The 13012-nt window shown below is 37.1% G+C and overlaps 1 protein-coding gene across 12 annotated transcripts in view; it reads right to left on the bottom strand.

Moving 5' to 3' along the window:
- LOC112147179 (adhesion G protein-coupled receptor L2) overlaps positions 1–13012 on the bottom strand; it is a 168723-nt gene that overhangs the window by 8721 nt on the left and 146990 nt on the right. For 5 of the 12 annotated variants that reach the window (XM_024273368.2, XM_024273369.2, XM_024273361.2 and 2 more), the window contains 5 exons: positions 12468–12559; positions 11420–11588; positions 9026–9154; positions 4260–4356; positions 1131–1295 (listed from right to left, as the gene is read on the bottom strand). In XM_024273368.2, the coding sequence (XP_024129136.1) occupies positions 1131–1295; positions 4260–4356; positions 9026–9154; positions 11420–11588; positions 12468–12559 (652 nt within the window). The remainder of the gene's footprint in view (positions 1–1130; positions 1296–4259; positions 4357–9025; positions 9155–11419; positions 11589–12467; positions 12560–13012) is intronic. The other 7 variants (XM_024273363.2, XM_024273370.2, XM_024273371.2 and 4 more) reach the window with 2 other exon arrangements.

Raw genomic sequence — 13012 nt, 5'->3', positions numbered from 1 at the left:
CAGCCATCGTTTTCAGCCATCAGCTTCAGCGTTTTCAGCCATAAGCTTCAGCGTTTTCAGCCATCAGCCTCAGCCATCAGCTTCAGCGTTTTCAGCCATCAGCTTCAGCGTTTTCAGCTATCAATTTCAGCATCTTCAGCCATCAGCTTCAGCGTTTTCAGCCATCAGCTTCAGCTTTTTCAGCCATCAGCTTCAGCGTTTTCAGCCATCAGTTTCAGCGTTTTCAGCTATCAATTTCAGCATCTTCAGCTATCAGCACTAGCATCTTCAGCGGCCAAATTCAGCTTACAGCATTCACACTAGCTTTGTTGCAGGTAATGTTATATATCTAGCTCATAATTATGTTAAAAAGTTATTGTTTTAAAGTTTAAAAAAATTAGTTTAAGAGTGTTTAATTAATGTTTATTCTGTTCGACCCGCGACTTACGAGTGTTTTAGATTTTGGCCCCTTGTGTGATCGAGTTTGACATCCCTTGTTTTTGTGAGAAATCAAGATAATAAACTTTTTTTTTTATTCTACATCTCCCACCTGTTTGTCTTTTGTGTCAACTATCCAAACAGTTCACAGCTTAAATCTCTGGAGTTTTTAGCTTTTGAAACCTCTAACAAACAGAGTTAATGAAGAGTTTAAAGTGTTCTACTCTCTGCAGGTGTTGGAAGTGATGATCTCTTTAAGGTAAATTGTCTTCAATTTGCATCAACTGCAGTGAAGGTAAATTATTTGTCCTACAGTGCTGCACAAACACCTTATTTTACACCTTTAAACTCATTTCTTAAAGGGATTTCTGCTTTGCTCAGTTATTAAGTGTATAGAAGAATTATACTTAAGCGTTGTGTAACAGTGCAGGATCTTAAAAAAGACCAGTAATGTTCCCTACGCTTGTTGCTTGGGAACTGCTCCGATCTAACAGGTAGGCTGATAATCTACTCAACAATTTCAATCTTTTTTTTTTTGATTAAACAAAGAATAAAATATGATCATTCATGAGTTTTGGAGCCTCCCAAATTGAAGGTGTCTTATTTTTAAGGAAGTTCGATTTGAACAAATTGGAATTTGCAGTGGTTACTGTCGGTTTCCCCACAACACAGAATCTATCAAGATGATGCATGCTTGCTGTAAAAACAATCACCTCGCTGGTACTGCGAAAGGTTGGAGGATAAATGAGCACCTGGAGAGTGAAATGCCGGTGGAGAGGGGGTGTTGCACACCACCGTTTCTGCCAGCAGGTTGTTATAAGGGTTAGTGTCGTGGGTTCGGAGGAGAGGGTTAGTTAGGAGGTAGTTTCCTGTCATCCCTGCAATAACAGGAAGAGACAGAAATAGAGAAACATCAGGATGTAAAAAAAGAAGAGAAAACAACAGAAGAAGAGTCCATTGTCTGAGATCTGCAGGAGTGTGACGTCATTTGGTGTAAGAAAAGTTATAATCGCTGTCCAGGAGCTGATAATCAACAAGACTTAATTCAATTCAATTTTATTTTTATAGATAAATAACACAAAACAATTATCTCATTGGAGTTCACACTGGTAATTGTAGAAAAATAGAAAGTCAGTCATAAAATATTAAACAACAGCTGCTTGCTAAATTAAACTAAGCAGACTAAACTAAACTGGGTCTCCTTGTCCTTAGATCCCTATTCTCTGTAAAGAAAAACTCCTAAAAAACTTGATTCCAGGAAAAAAACAAGAATTTTGAGGGCTCAACACGTATTTATCAGTCACTGATTCTGTGAGTTGTTCCATAAAAGATTCGTTTGGTCTGTAATGTTCAACTTTAACTGTGAGACAGAATGTAAGAAACAAAAATCATCGAATGTTTTCGAATCATTTAAATAAATGTGCAAAAAAAACACACGGTACCAGATGTGGTACCAGATGGTCCTCGGGATAAATCCAGTACTAGAACCCTAATCTTAACCCGGTAATGGGCGCATGTCTGGGACCACGTCCAGTACTGCACCCGGTAATGCATCCAGTACGGTACCGGGTGCACACTGTTCCTCAGGATGCATCCAGTACCCTAACCTTAACCCGGTACTGTTTCACATCTGGTACCACATCTGGTACTGTACCTGGTTTTTCATCCGGTACGTTACCGGATGCAGAACCGTACCGGTACCGGTACCCTACCCATAACCCAGTACTGCTTTGTATTTGGTACCACGTCTGGTACTGGATGTGGTACGGTACCGGGTGTGCACTGTACCTCGGGATGCTTCCAGTACTGTTACCCTAACCCGGTACTGTTTCACATCCAGTACCAGGTCCCATCATGCATCGGGCATGGTACCGGGTGCGCACTGTTCCTCAGGACGCGTCCAGTGCTTGTACCCTACTCCAGTACCGGTACCCTAACCTTAACCCGGTACTGTTTCACATCTGGCTCCATGTCTGCTAATGTATCCGGTACTCCATCCGGCACGGTACTGGGTGTGTACTGTTTCTCAGGACGTGTCCAGTACCGGTACCCTAACCTTAACCCAGTACTGGTTCAAGTCCAGTATCTCATCTAGTCAAGTGTCTGGTTAGTATTAGGATACCAGTACCTGGTTTGGGTACCGGTGCACTTTGCGTCGCGGGACTGGACTTGTCCCGGTTCGCGGCCCGGAGGTTCGGGACCCGTGATTTAATGTCAACAGCCAGTAGATCAAAAAATGACATCTTGGGGACCCTCAAACGTCAAGAAGTGACGCGGAGGGGTCCTTAACCTTAACGTCAATGTGTGACGACTTGTTAGTGAGAATCTGTTGTAATACTTTGTAATATTACTCAAGTTAGGCTTTCAGCTCACAATGTAGCTGTTACTTTGGTCCATTCCTCCATGCAGATCTCCTCAAGAGCTGTGATGTTTTGGGGCTTTTGCTGCAACACAGACTTTTGGATTGAGGTCCAGAACACGGCGAGGGACATTTACACCAAAGAGTGGCACTTTGGTCTCAAATGTTCATCTGGATCATCCAGATGTTCTTTGGAGAACATTAGATGGGCGTGAACATTAAGCAAGAGGACCAATTATCATTGTAAGGTGAGATCTTGCATAGAGCTCCAGGAGGATGGAGATTGTCATTGATCTTGTGTTTCTTCCATTTTCTAATAATTGCTCCAACAGTTGATGTCTCCTCATCGAAACATTTGCTTATTATTGTGGATTGGCTCATTCTAGTCGTGTTCCCTTGTCCCTGGTGTCCTTTGACAGCTCTTTGGTCTTGTTCATGGTGGAGAGGTCACCGTCTGAGGGTTTAGGGGCGAGGACAGATGTCTTTTATACAGATAACCTGTTAAAAAGCTAAAATTAAAATGAGGAGAACACAAAAACTCCTTAAAGTCCCACTCTGATGATCTTTTAATTTATTTTCAAAGCGTTCCAAGTGGTCTTTTATTTATAATTAAGCCACTTTTAAACAAAAAAAAGAAAAAAGTGACAACAAAATGCAATTTTTAGGTCCTCCATCATCATAAAGATACAATTTTTAACCGGTGGGTCTGTAAAAAAGAAGTAACAGGTCTGTAAAGGACAGAAGTCTCGCCTGTTTGCAGCAGCTAAGTATTTTTTGCACCATAATACCGATAAATTCTTTAAAAATTATAGAATGTGGTTTACTAGATTTTTAGTTTTTTACATTCAGTCTCCAACAGTTGAAGTGCATCTTTGGTGAACATTGCAGACATTTCTGTGAAGCAATGGAACAACTGCAGCATCTGTGACTGAGAAAATTTTGTTGGACATCTTCTGATTGTAACAAAGTTATTGGGGAGAGCTAACAATCATTTAAAGACTGTTGATGTTAATGAAATGTAAATTTAAACTTAAATTTTACTAAAAACCTGAGACAAAACGCGTCCAAGTGTCCTGTTCGGAATACCACAGTATCTTCATCCACAGACGGGTTGTTTGGATAAAACTCCCAGAGTCCCCGTTGGCATAAATCTTAGTATAGAATCTAAACTAACCCATACATGAAGCCAAATGTGTTCTGGCAGAGATTCCCGACACTGGGATTCATTCCCAAATCCACTCTGACCTCCACCTGACTTTGCTGGTCTAACTTCCCTTCTTCCAACCTGCCATCACTCCGGGACGGAGATGATAAGATACAACGTCTCCTCGTTTAAAGGCCTTTTATTTCAGATTAATTAAAATAAATCGGGTCTCATCCGTCTCTTTCATTAACAGGGCTGCTCAGATCTCATCCATAGCGGAGTTTACACAGAGTTCACAGAGGGAATTGGTCTGCGGTGACAGAAGGAATGGATTCTTACCCTGGTTGACTGCAGAGGTGCTGTTTATGTCGCCTGAGATGAAAGAGGACTCTGACTGCTTTCTCACAGTGTCGTTCCACATCCGCCTGATGCGACTCTGTGTGGAGAGAGCAGCCGGTGATCAGGACGCCGCGCGCTGAGGATCGTGTCGCTGTGTGGGCTCACGGTTCAGACCTGTGCACGTACGTACTGCCTCTCTGCAAGGCGACATGTTTGTGCCACCGATCTAACTACTACTAAAAATATCTTGGAGCTTGTAATCTGTCCTGCCCTGAGCGGCGATCTCACTGGTGCTGAAACGATTATTTTAATAACAATTATTCTTTCAGATTAGTCGACTAATCGGACGTCATACAAAAACTAGCTGTTTAACACACATGTTAACCATTATTAGCTTTAAACTAACTAAAAAACTAGATATATAGCATTACCTGTGATAATGCTAGTGTGAATGCTGTAAACTGAATTTGGGCACTGAAGATGTTAGTGCTGATAGCTGAAAATGCTGAAATTGATAGCTAAAAACACTGAAGTTGATAGCTGAAATCGCTGAATAGTCTAGCTAATAGCTAGAATTTAGCTAATATTTTAGATGATAGTCAGCTAAAATAGTAGCTAAACTCCAAAATAGCTTAAAAAACTGAAAACAACCTAAATTGGCCAAAACAGCTAGCATTTAGCTGAAATATTAGCTAAACTCCAAAATAGCCTTAGAAACTGAAAAATCATAAATTAGTCAAAACAGCTAGCATGCAGCAGAAATATTAGCTAAACTTCAAAATAGCCTAAAAACTAAAGATCCTAAATTAGCCAAAACAGCTAGCACAAAGCTGAAATATTAGCTACACTCAAAAGTATCCTTAAAACTGAAAAAAAATCCTAAATTCGCCAAAATAGCTAGCATGTAGCTGAAATATTAGCTTAACCCCCAAATAGCCCAAAAAACAGAAAAAAAATCCTAATTTAGCCAAAATAGCCAGCATGCAGCAAAAATATTAGCTAAACTTCAAAATAGCCTAAAAACTAAAGATCCTAAATTAGCCAAAACAGCTAGCACAAAGCTGAAATATTAGCTAAACTCAAAAGTAGCCTAAAAACAGAAAAAAATCCTAAATTCGCCAAAATAGCTAGCATGTAGCTGAAATATTAGCTTAACCCCCAAATAGCCCAAAAAACAGAAAAAAATCCTAATTTAGCCAAAATAGCTAGCATGCAGCAAAAATATTAGCTAAACTTCAAAATAGCCTAAAAACTAAAGATCCTAAATTAGCCAAAACAGCTAGCACAAAGCTGAAATATTAGCTAAACTCAAAAGTAGCCTAAAAACAGAAAAAATCCTAAATTAGCCAAAATAGCTAGCATGTAGCTTAAATATTAGCTTAACGCAAATTAGCCTAAGAAACTCAAAAGAAATCCTAAATTACCCACAATAGCTAGCATGTAGCTGAATAGAAGCTAAACAAAATAAGTGACAAAATAGCCAAAAAAGCTAGCATAATGCCATTATAACTTTTAACTTTTTCACACTCCATATAATAGCAAGTAACGACTAATCGACTATTAAATTAGTCGTCGACTATTTTAGTAGTCGATTAGTCGACTAATCGTAGCAGCTCTAGATCTCACACCAGTTTCTGAGCTGATTTTGATCTCAACACTTGAAGCTAAAATAGAGCAGGTGTATTTTTAAAATCGATGAAGTCAGGCTGCACTGAAGCAGCATTTCTGCCTCTGCTGAGGTGTGATGAAGTTTGGTCTCCTAAGCTTTAATCACAAACCTTTTTTAAGAGTATTTAATAACAGTTGTGGAAATCGATAACAGAAATACCAAAAGACACAAGCTCTCCAGACAAGTGCTTTCATTCTGGTTCTAAACTGTTCTTTCTTTCACTTGAGGCTTTTGCGAGCCGCACTTTCTTTAACTTTTCCCGATTTACTGAAACACAGTTTCTGTTTTACAGTTGTTTTCACATTAAGGTATCAAACATAAAATATAGCACCAAGCTCCGTGTCTCACCGTTATATCTATTTGAACGCCTGACCTTTGCATTTATGTGGATGAATTGAAAAGCTTGGCTTCACAAAGAAAACAGAGAATGTGGCCTTTAAAATCCCGCTCGTTTCTCTCGGGTCTGAAAAGAAATGTATGATGATGCTTTGTTTGGTTTGGTTTTTCCAACGTCTCGGGAGAAAAAATAAAATCAACCGTTCCTTTTTGTGTGTTTTCACTGATTCGAGATTTCTGCAGCAAATGACTGAAACTCTTTACAAAATTCCCTTAAATTTACTGTTCTCTACGGTGGCCCTGAAGGGTCACCTTTAGTTCTCCGATCTCACCATTGATTTAAGCAGAAGCTGCAACATTCTCTCTGTACTTCTGCATGGCTGTTTTAATGTCCTTGTCGTTTCATTATTTGTGTTTGTATCGTTCTTAGTTTTTTTTGTTTTATTCTGGTCCTTTTGGCTAGGTCTTCATTAAAAATTAGAATTTGTAATCAATTGATCCTCCTGGTAAAATAAAGGTTAAATAAATAAAGATTTCAGTTTTCTTTAAACATAAAAGCATTTACAAAAATAAATAAATAAATAAAAAAAGTAATTTATTTACCTTTTCAAATATATATATATATATACATAAATTATTATTAAGGCCAGGAATCAATTAAAAAAATTAACTAATTAATCGCAAACCTGGGAAAAATTTAATCGCGATTAATCGTAATTAACTTTTTTTTTGTTGTTGCAGTATTTGCTGACCAATTATTTTCTACGAAAAATCCTAAAATTAAATTAACAAGTGTACACTTAGAACATTTCTTTATAATTAAATCTGTCAACAGATTAAAAATAAAACATTGTGATTAATAGTGATTAATCACAATGTTTTATTTTACTTGACAAACGTCTTTACAATATGCAGCTTTTGAACAAAAACAGATTTTTTTTGCTTTATTTTTTGTGAAAAAGGGATCAAAACCAAAAAAAAAAAAAACAAGATTAAAGTATTAAAAACCGATTGAATATTTATTTCTTTTGTAAGTGACCATGGTATAAGTGGGATAATACCTGACAAAGCGTTTTAATGTGAGCCTGAATTGGTGAGGTAAAGCGAAAACCCGAATTAATATATATTTATTTCACCACCGCACGATTTTATTTTAAGTTATTGGCGTTAGGGGTGTAACGCATCACAAAAGTCACGGTTCGGATCGTGTCATGGTTTTAGGGTCACATTTTTCACATCAGTAAAAAGAAAAAAAAACACAAGAAGATAAAAGCTGAAAATTACTTTTTTGAAAAAATGTTAAATATATTTTTGAGAGACTTTAAATAAAGTACTTCAAACTGTTAATATACACGATATAATTCTTTAAACTTTGAACATAAATATAAATGTGAAAACTTGTAGTTTGTGATTACATTTCCACGTCTGGAGACCAAATCTACAAAAAACCCCAATGTCCAAATTAAATCTTAAATGAAAAAGTTAAAATTAAACTTTCATTATTTGTTTGTAATAATTGCAGTATTGAAACGAACTGTGGGATCATTTAAATATTTCAAATAATTATTTTCTGTAGTACGTGTGCAGGTGAGGCACTGCCATGCCCACTTTTCCTGGTGATTTTTGATCCTTTTGGCTTGCCGTACTGCCTTCCCCCAACGGCACATGCCGGCTGAATTAACGGTTTAGTGTTCAGGATTAGCTTAAAATGTGCCAAAAGAGGATGAACGCTATTAGTTTCAAAAGGATATTAACAGATTTATAAAAGACTTTTACATTGGAGTTTTAGCTCCAGACCGGTGTTTACATTTGAACACTGCTAGCTTAAATCTTTTACGCGATCAACGTCAATCAGCTCATTCGGTCACAGAGAAAAGCCACTTTGCGCTGGAATATAACACTTTATATTAGTAATGTGTTACATATCGCTTTAAAGTGTTGCTTACCAGCCATAGACATATATTCATTCATTTTTGAATATACAGTCAATGTTACCAGCGCTAATTAAGCCACTTTTCTTCGCAGATCAGCTAAATCACGTTGATCATGTAAGGAGTGTTGTAGGATTTGACAGAGACACCTCAGGTGCAAAAAAATAAACTTAAATGTTAAAATAACTGGTTATATTAGTCTTTTTCGACCAAAAACGAGTATTTTCCGACCGAAATGTGCGGCGCGGAGTTCTGGACTTCCTTCTAGCTAATGATTTTCAGCTGCCATCTTTTCTGCAATCAGGTCCTCTTGGGCGATTCCGTCATTGCACAACCTCGAAATGACTGATGTCAACTTTTAGAGAAAAATCAACAAATTGCAGCAAACTTTTTCTCTCTTGGTGTGTAAAAATGCGACTACATCCTCCCAATTACAATATGGGAATCTGCTGAAAAACCTGCTTTAAGGTCGCCGCGCTGTTGCATTTTGGGATATGTGACCGTAGCCGAATGTTAATTTACATCTATTTATTTGTTTGTTTTTATTACTTTTTTCCAAAATAAAAACAAAATTCTCTAATTATTCCCCAATTTTCCATTGCATATTTTAAATTGTATAATCGTTTGACACCATTAGAATATTATTTGGATCATTGAGTCTGTTTGAGGACACAATTATGATTAATGTAATTAACTTACTAATAACTAGCTATTCAAACATGACTCTATTAATTAACTCGTTTCTCTCTAAATGAAAAAAAGTTTCAGTTCATGCACAGTGGAAGTTTTTCTCTTTCTCATCGTAACATTTTTGGGATTTTTGGGAGTACCTGGGTGGCAGACGAGTAGCGGGCTGTGGATCGAGAGGTGGCGGCTTTGGCTGAGCTGTGGGAGCCTTCAGATGGCAGAGCGCCGCAGCACTGAGACTGACGGAAACATTTGCTGTACTCCTTCCGAACCTGCAGATGAGGGAAAGATCAAACCCCAGTGATCACTTTGAGACTTCACACTTTGATACTATTCGCTCTCTGTTGTTAATGCATTCCAGCTGACAGAAACACCATTTTCAGAAACACATTTCAAGGCACCTTCAGTTTTTTTAAGTGTAGTCTGTGTTCTATTACACAAATGCACAATCCGACAGTCAGAAGTGAGCAAAAAGCTTTTAAAAAATTGCATTTCAGGTTTCTGATGCTGACGTTTAGCTGAAGCTTTCAGGTATGACAAATTTAATCCATTTTAAAATACTGAAAAACAAAAACAGTAGCTTTGGTCAGAGTTTGGTGAACAGTCGGTTCGATTCCTGTCTGCCATTAGATGAGACACTGAACTCATAGCTGGATCTAAAGTTAATCTGTTAGGTGTGTGAATGAGAAGCAGGGAAAAAATATACAAACTATACAATAGAAAATTGGGGAATAATTAGAGAATTTTTTTTTTATTTTGGAAAAAAAAGTAATAAAAACAAACAAATAAATAGATGTAAATTCACATTTGGCTACGGTCACATATCCCAAAATGCAACAGCGCGGCGACCTTAAAGCAGGTTTTTCAGCAGCTATCAACTTCAACAGTTTTCAGCTATCAACTATAACAGTTTTCAGCTATCAACTTCAGTGTTTTCAGCTATCAACTTTAGCGCTTTCAGCTATCAACTTTAAAAGTTTTCGGCTATCAACTTCAGCGTTTTCAGCTATCAACTTCAACATTTTTCAGCTATCAACTTCAACAGTTTTCAGCTATCAACTTCAGCGTTTTTTCAGCTATCAACTTCAGCGTTTTCAGCTATCAACTTTAAGGTTTTCAGCTATCAGCTTTAACGTTTTCAGCTATCGGCTTTAACGTTTTCAGCTATCGGCTTCAGCGTTTTCAGCTATTAACTTCAGCGTTTTCAGCTATCAACTTCAACAGTTTTCAGCTATCAACGTCAGCGTTTTCAGCTATCAACTTTAGCGTTTTCAGCTATCAACTTCAACAGTTTTCAGCTATCAACTATAACAGTTTTCAGCTATCAACTTCAGTGTTTTCAGCTATCAATTTTAGCGTTTTCAGCTATCAACTTTAAAAGTTTTCGGCTATCAACTTCAGCATTTTCAGCTATCAACTTTAAGGTTTTCCGCTATCAACTTTAACGTTTTTAGCTATCGGCTTCAGCGTTTTCAGCTATCAAGTTCAACAGTTTTCAGCTATCAACTTTAGCGTTTTCAGCTATCGACTTTAACAGTTTTCAGCTATCAACTTCAGCGTTTTCAGCTATCAACTTTATCGTTTTCAGCTAACAACTTTAACGTTTTCAGCTATGGCTTCAGCGTTTTCAGCTATTACCTTCAGCGTTTTCAGCTATCAACTTCAACAGTTTTCAGCTATCAACTTCAGCGTTTTCAGCTATCAACTTTAGCGTTTTCAGCTATCAACTTTAACGTTTTCAGCTATCGGCTTCAACAGTTTTCAGCTATCAACTTTAGCCTTTTTTAGCTATCAACTTCAGCGTTTTCAGCTACCAGCATCATTTTTTAGCTATTAATTTCAGCATCTTCAACTATCAGCATCTTTAGCGACCATATTCAGCTTACAGCATTCACAATAGCATTATTGAAGGTAATTCTATATATCTAGTTCATAACTATGTTTAAAGTTACGTTTTTAAAGTTTTACAAATTAGTTTTAGAGTGTTTATTAAATGTTTATCCTGTTCAACCTATGGTGTGTTAGTGATTTTGGCCCCCTGTGTTTGACACCCCTGATCTAAGAGGAAGCTCAACGAGGGTTTTCAATCTGTTCATTGAAGTTGTGGAACTCATTACCACTGAGCATTTGAAGACATCTTTACTGTCCATTTAAAAAAACAACGTCTTAAAACCCATTTCTATCGTCAGGCTTTTGACACGTCATGAGTCTCTGCTCTGCTGGTGTGTTTTACTGTTTTATTGTTCAGCTTTGCCTTTATCTGGTGTTTTAATGTCACTTATTTATAGTTTTATCTTTAGTTGTTTTAACATTTTAGCTGTATTTTTCTTTATTTTTGAGCTTTTAATGTACGGCACCTTCATTGACTAATATCATTTTAAGGCACCATATGAATTAATAATATTTAAACTTATCATCAAGTTAATTTTATTTTAAAGATAGGTGTAACAAAAATGTAAACACTTTGATTAATTACTGAGTGAATTTGGGTTACTGAAAATTCAGCTAATTGTGAAAAATCTGGAACAAACTCTTACTTTTTTCTGCAGTAGGCAGTGGAAGATAAAGATGAACATCCCTTGTAATGTGTTGAAGATGGTGAAGAGGTAAGCCATTACAATGGACGAATCGTTGAGGAAGAACAAACCGAAGGACCACGTGAGCCCTAAAAGACAGAGGAGCGCAAACGCTCCCAAAACCCACGACCTGCAAGAGACAGAACAATGATTTCAAAATCCGTGCAGCACTTTGAGTCACAAAGACTTATGATGAAGTGAGCTAAAGATACAGGAAGCCAAAAAAAAAAACACTCTGATCTAACATGTGCAAGAACGTGATTTATTTGCGCAAAAAACACTATAACAAATGATTTGTGTTTAGCCAAGTTCATATATGCAGCATAGATAACAAACCCACAGCAGATCTGAGTTAGACCCTAATTAATGAAAGTTAATGAGGTTTGTAGCTCATTAAAATGTGTGAAATCCAGCTTTCACAAATGTGGCGATTTTCACATTCTACGCAGAAATCTGAAAGCCAATTAAAGCAATTTTAGAAGGATTTGAATACATCTATCTGTTCCTTATTTTCCTCTAGACAGAAAGCAGACTTGCTGCTAGCAGCTCAAACACCCACATAACGTATGCTGTCATGCTTTTACACCGAAACAGCCATTTTCTTATGGTTAAAGCGCTCACTTTTTCAGTTTTACTCTTAATATTCTTGAATTCTATAAAGGATGTGGTCCTTGAAAAGTTGTCTATAAACTCTAGGAGTAAAACGATGCCAGGGGTCAGAGGTGCAGTTATGAAGAAATAAAACAGGCAATATACCCCTATGCAGCGCAAATACTGAAAATACGCTATAAGGCGTGATTGACAGACGGGAATAAAATCTAAAAGGGAAAACTGGAAAATTTGGAAAAAAAAAACCATGTAGGTCAACTGAAATTATTGCGGGGAGGCAGAAGCTGCATATTACTTTTCTTCTCGCACACAAGTGACCCTCACCCCCCCAGCCTACTCCAAACAGAGGAAACACACACAGTCTCACAGCCTTTTAATCTTCTAGAGTGACACCCCTCACCTGATACCCCCCAGCCTGGACGAGTCAGGTTTCATGGAGGTGGAATGCTTCACCATCCTGTACATTGTCACCACCAGGAAGATGACATTGACCTGTCAAAACAGATGTGAATCAGGGTTAAAGGACTGCCGGCACTAAGGGAGACATTTGATCCTGCTGCCAGAAGCCAAGAAGGAGGAAATCAGTTACTTATGTGCTGGATTATCCCAGTATTTAAGGACCCACTCCGATGAAATTGGTGTTTTCGGAGTGTTCTTGGAACCTTTTTTTTCTCATGATGGAGGACACATATAGAAGAATTCGAGAATGTCCGTTTCTGAGTATTTCTTTGTTCAAATCGTGTTAGATGCTCATTACGTAATTATTGTCGGGCCATAAAATAAAATAAATACAATTATTTAATAAAATTATATATATATACACATTTTAATTTTAAATGTACTACTTAAATATATATATTATTTATGACCCAATATTAACGTTTATTTACAATATTTTTATATATATATATATATATATATATATATATATATATATATATATAT

Source organism: Oryzias melastigma, linkage group LG17, assembly GCF_002922805.2.
Source record: "Oryzias melastigma strain HK-1 linkage group LG17, ASM292280v2, whole genome shotgun sequence".
Taxonomy (NCBI): domain Eukaryota; kingdom Metazoa; phylum Chordata; class Actinopteri; order Beloniformes; family Adrianichthyidae; genus Oryzias; species Oryzias melastigma.
This window is presented reverse-complemented; position numbering and strand designations above follow the sequence as displayed.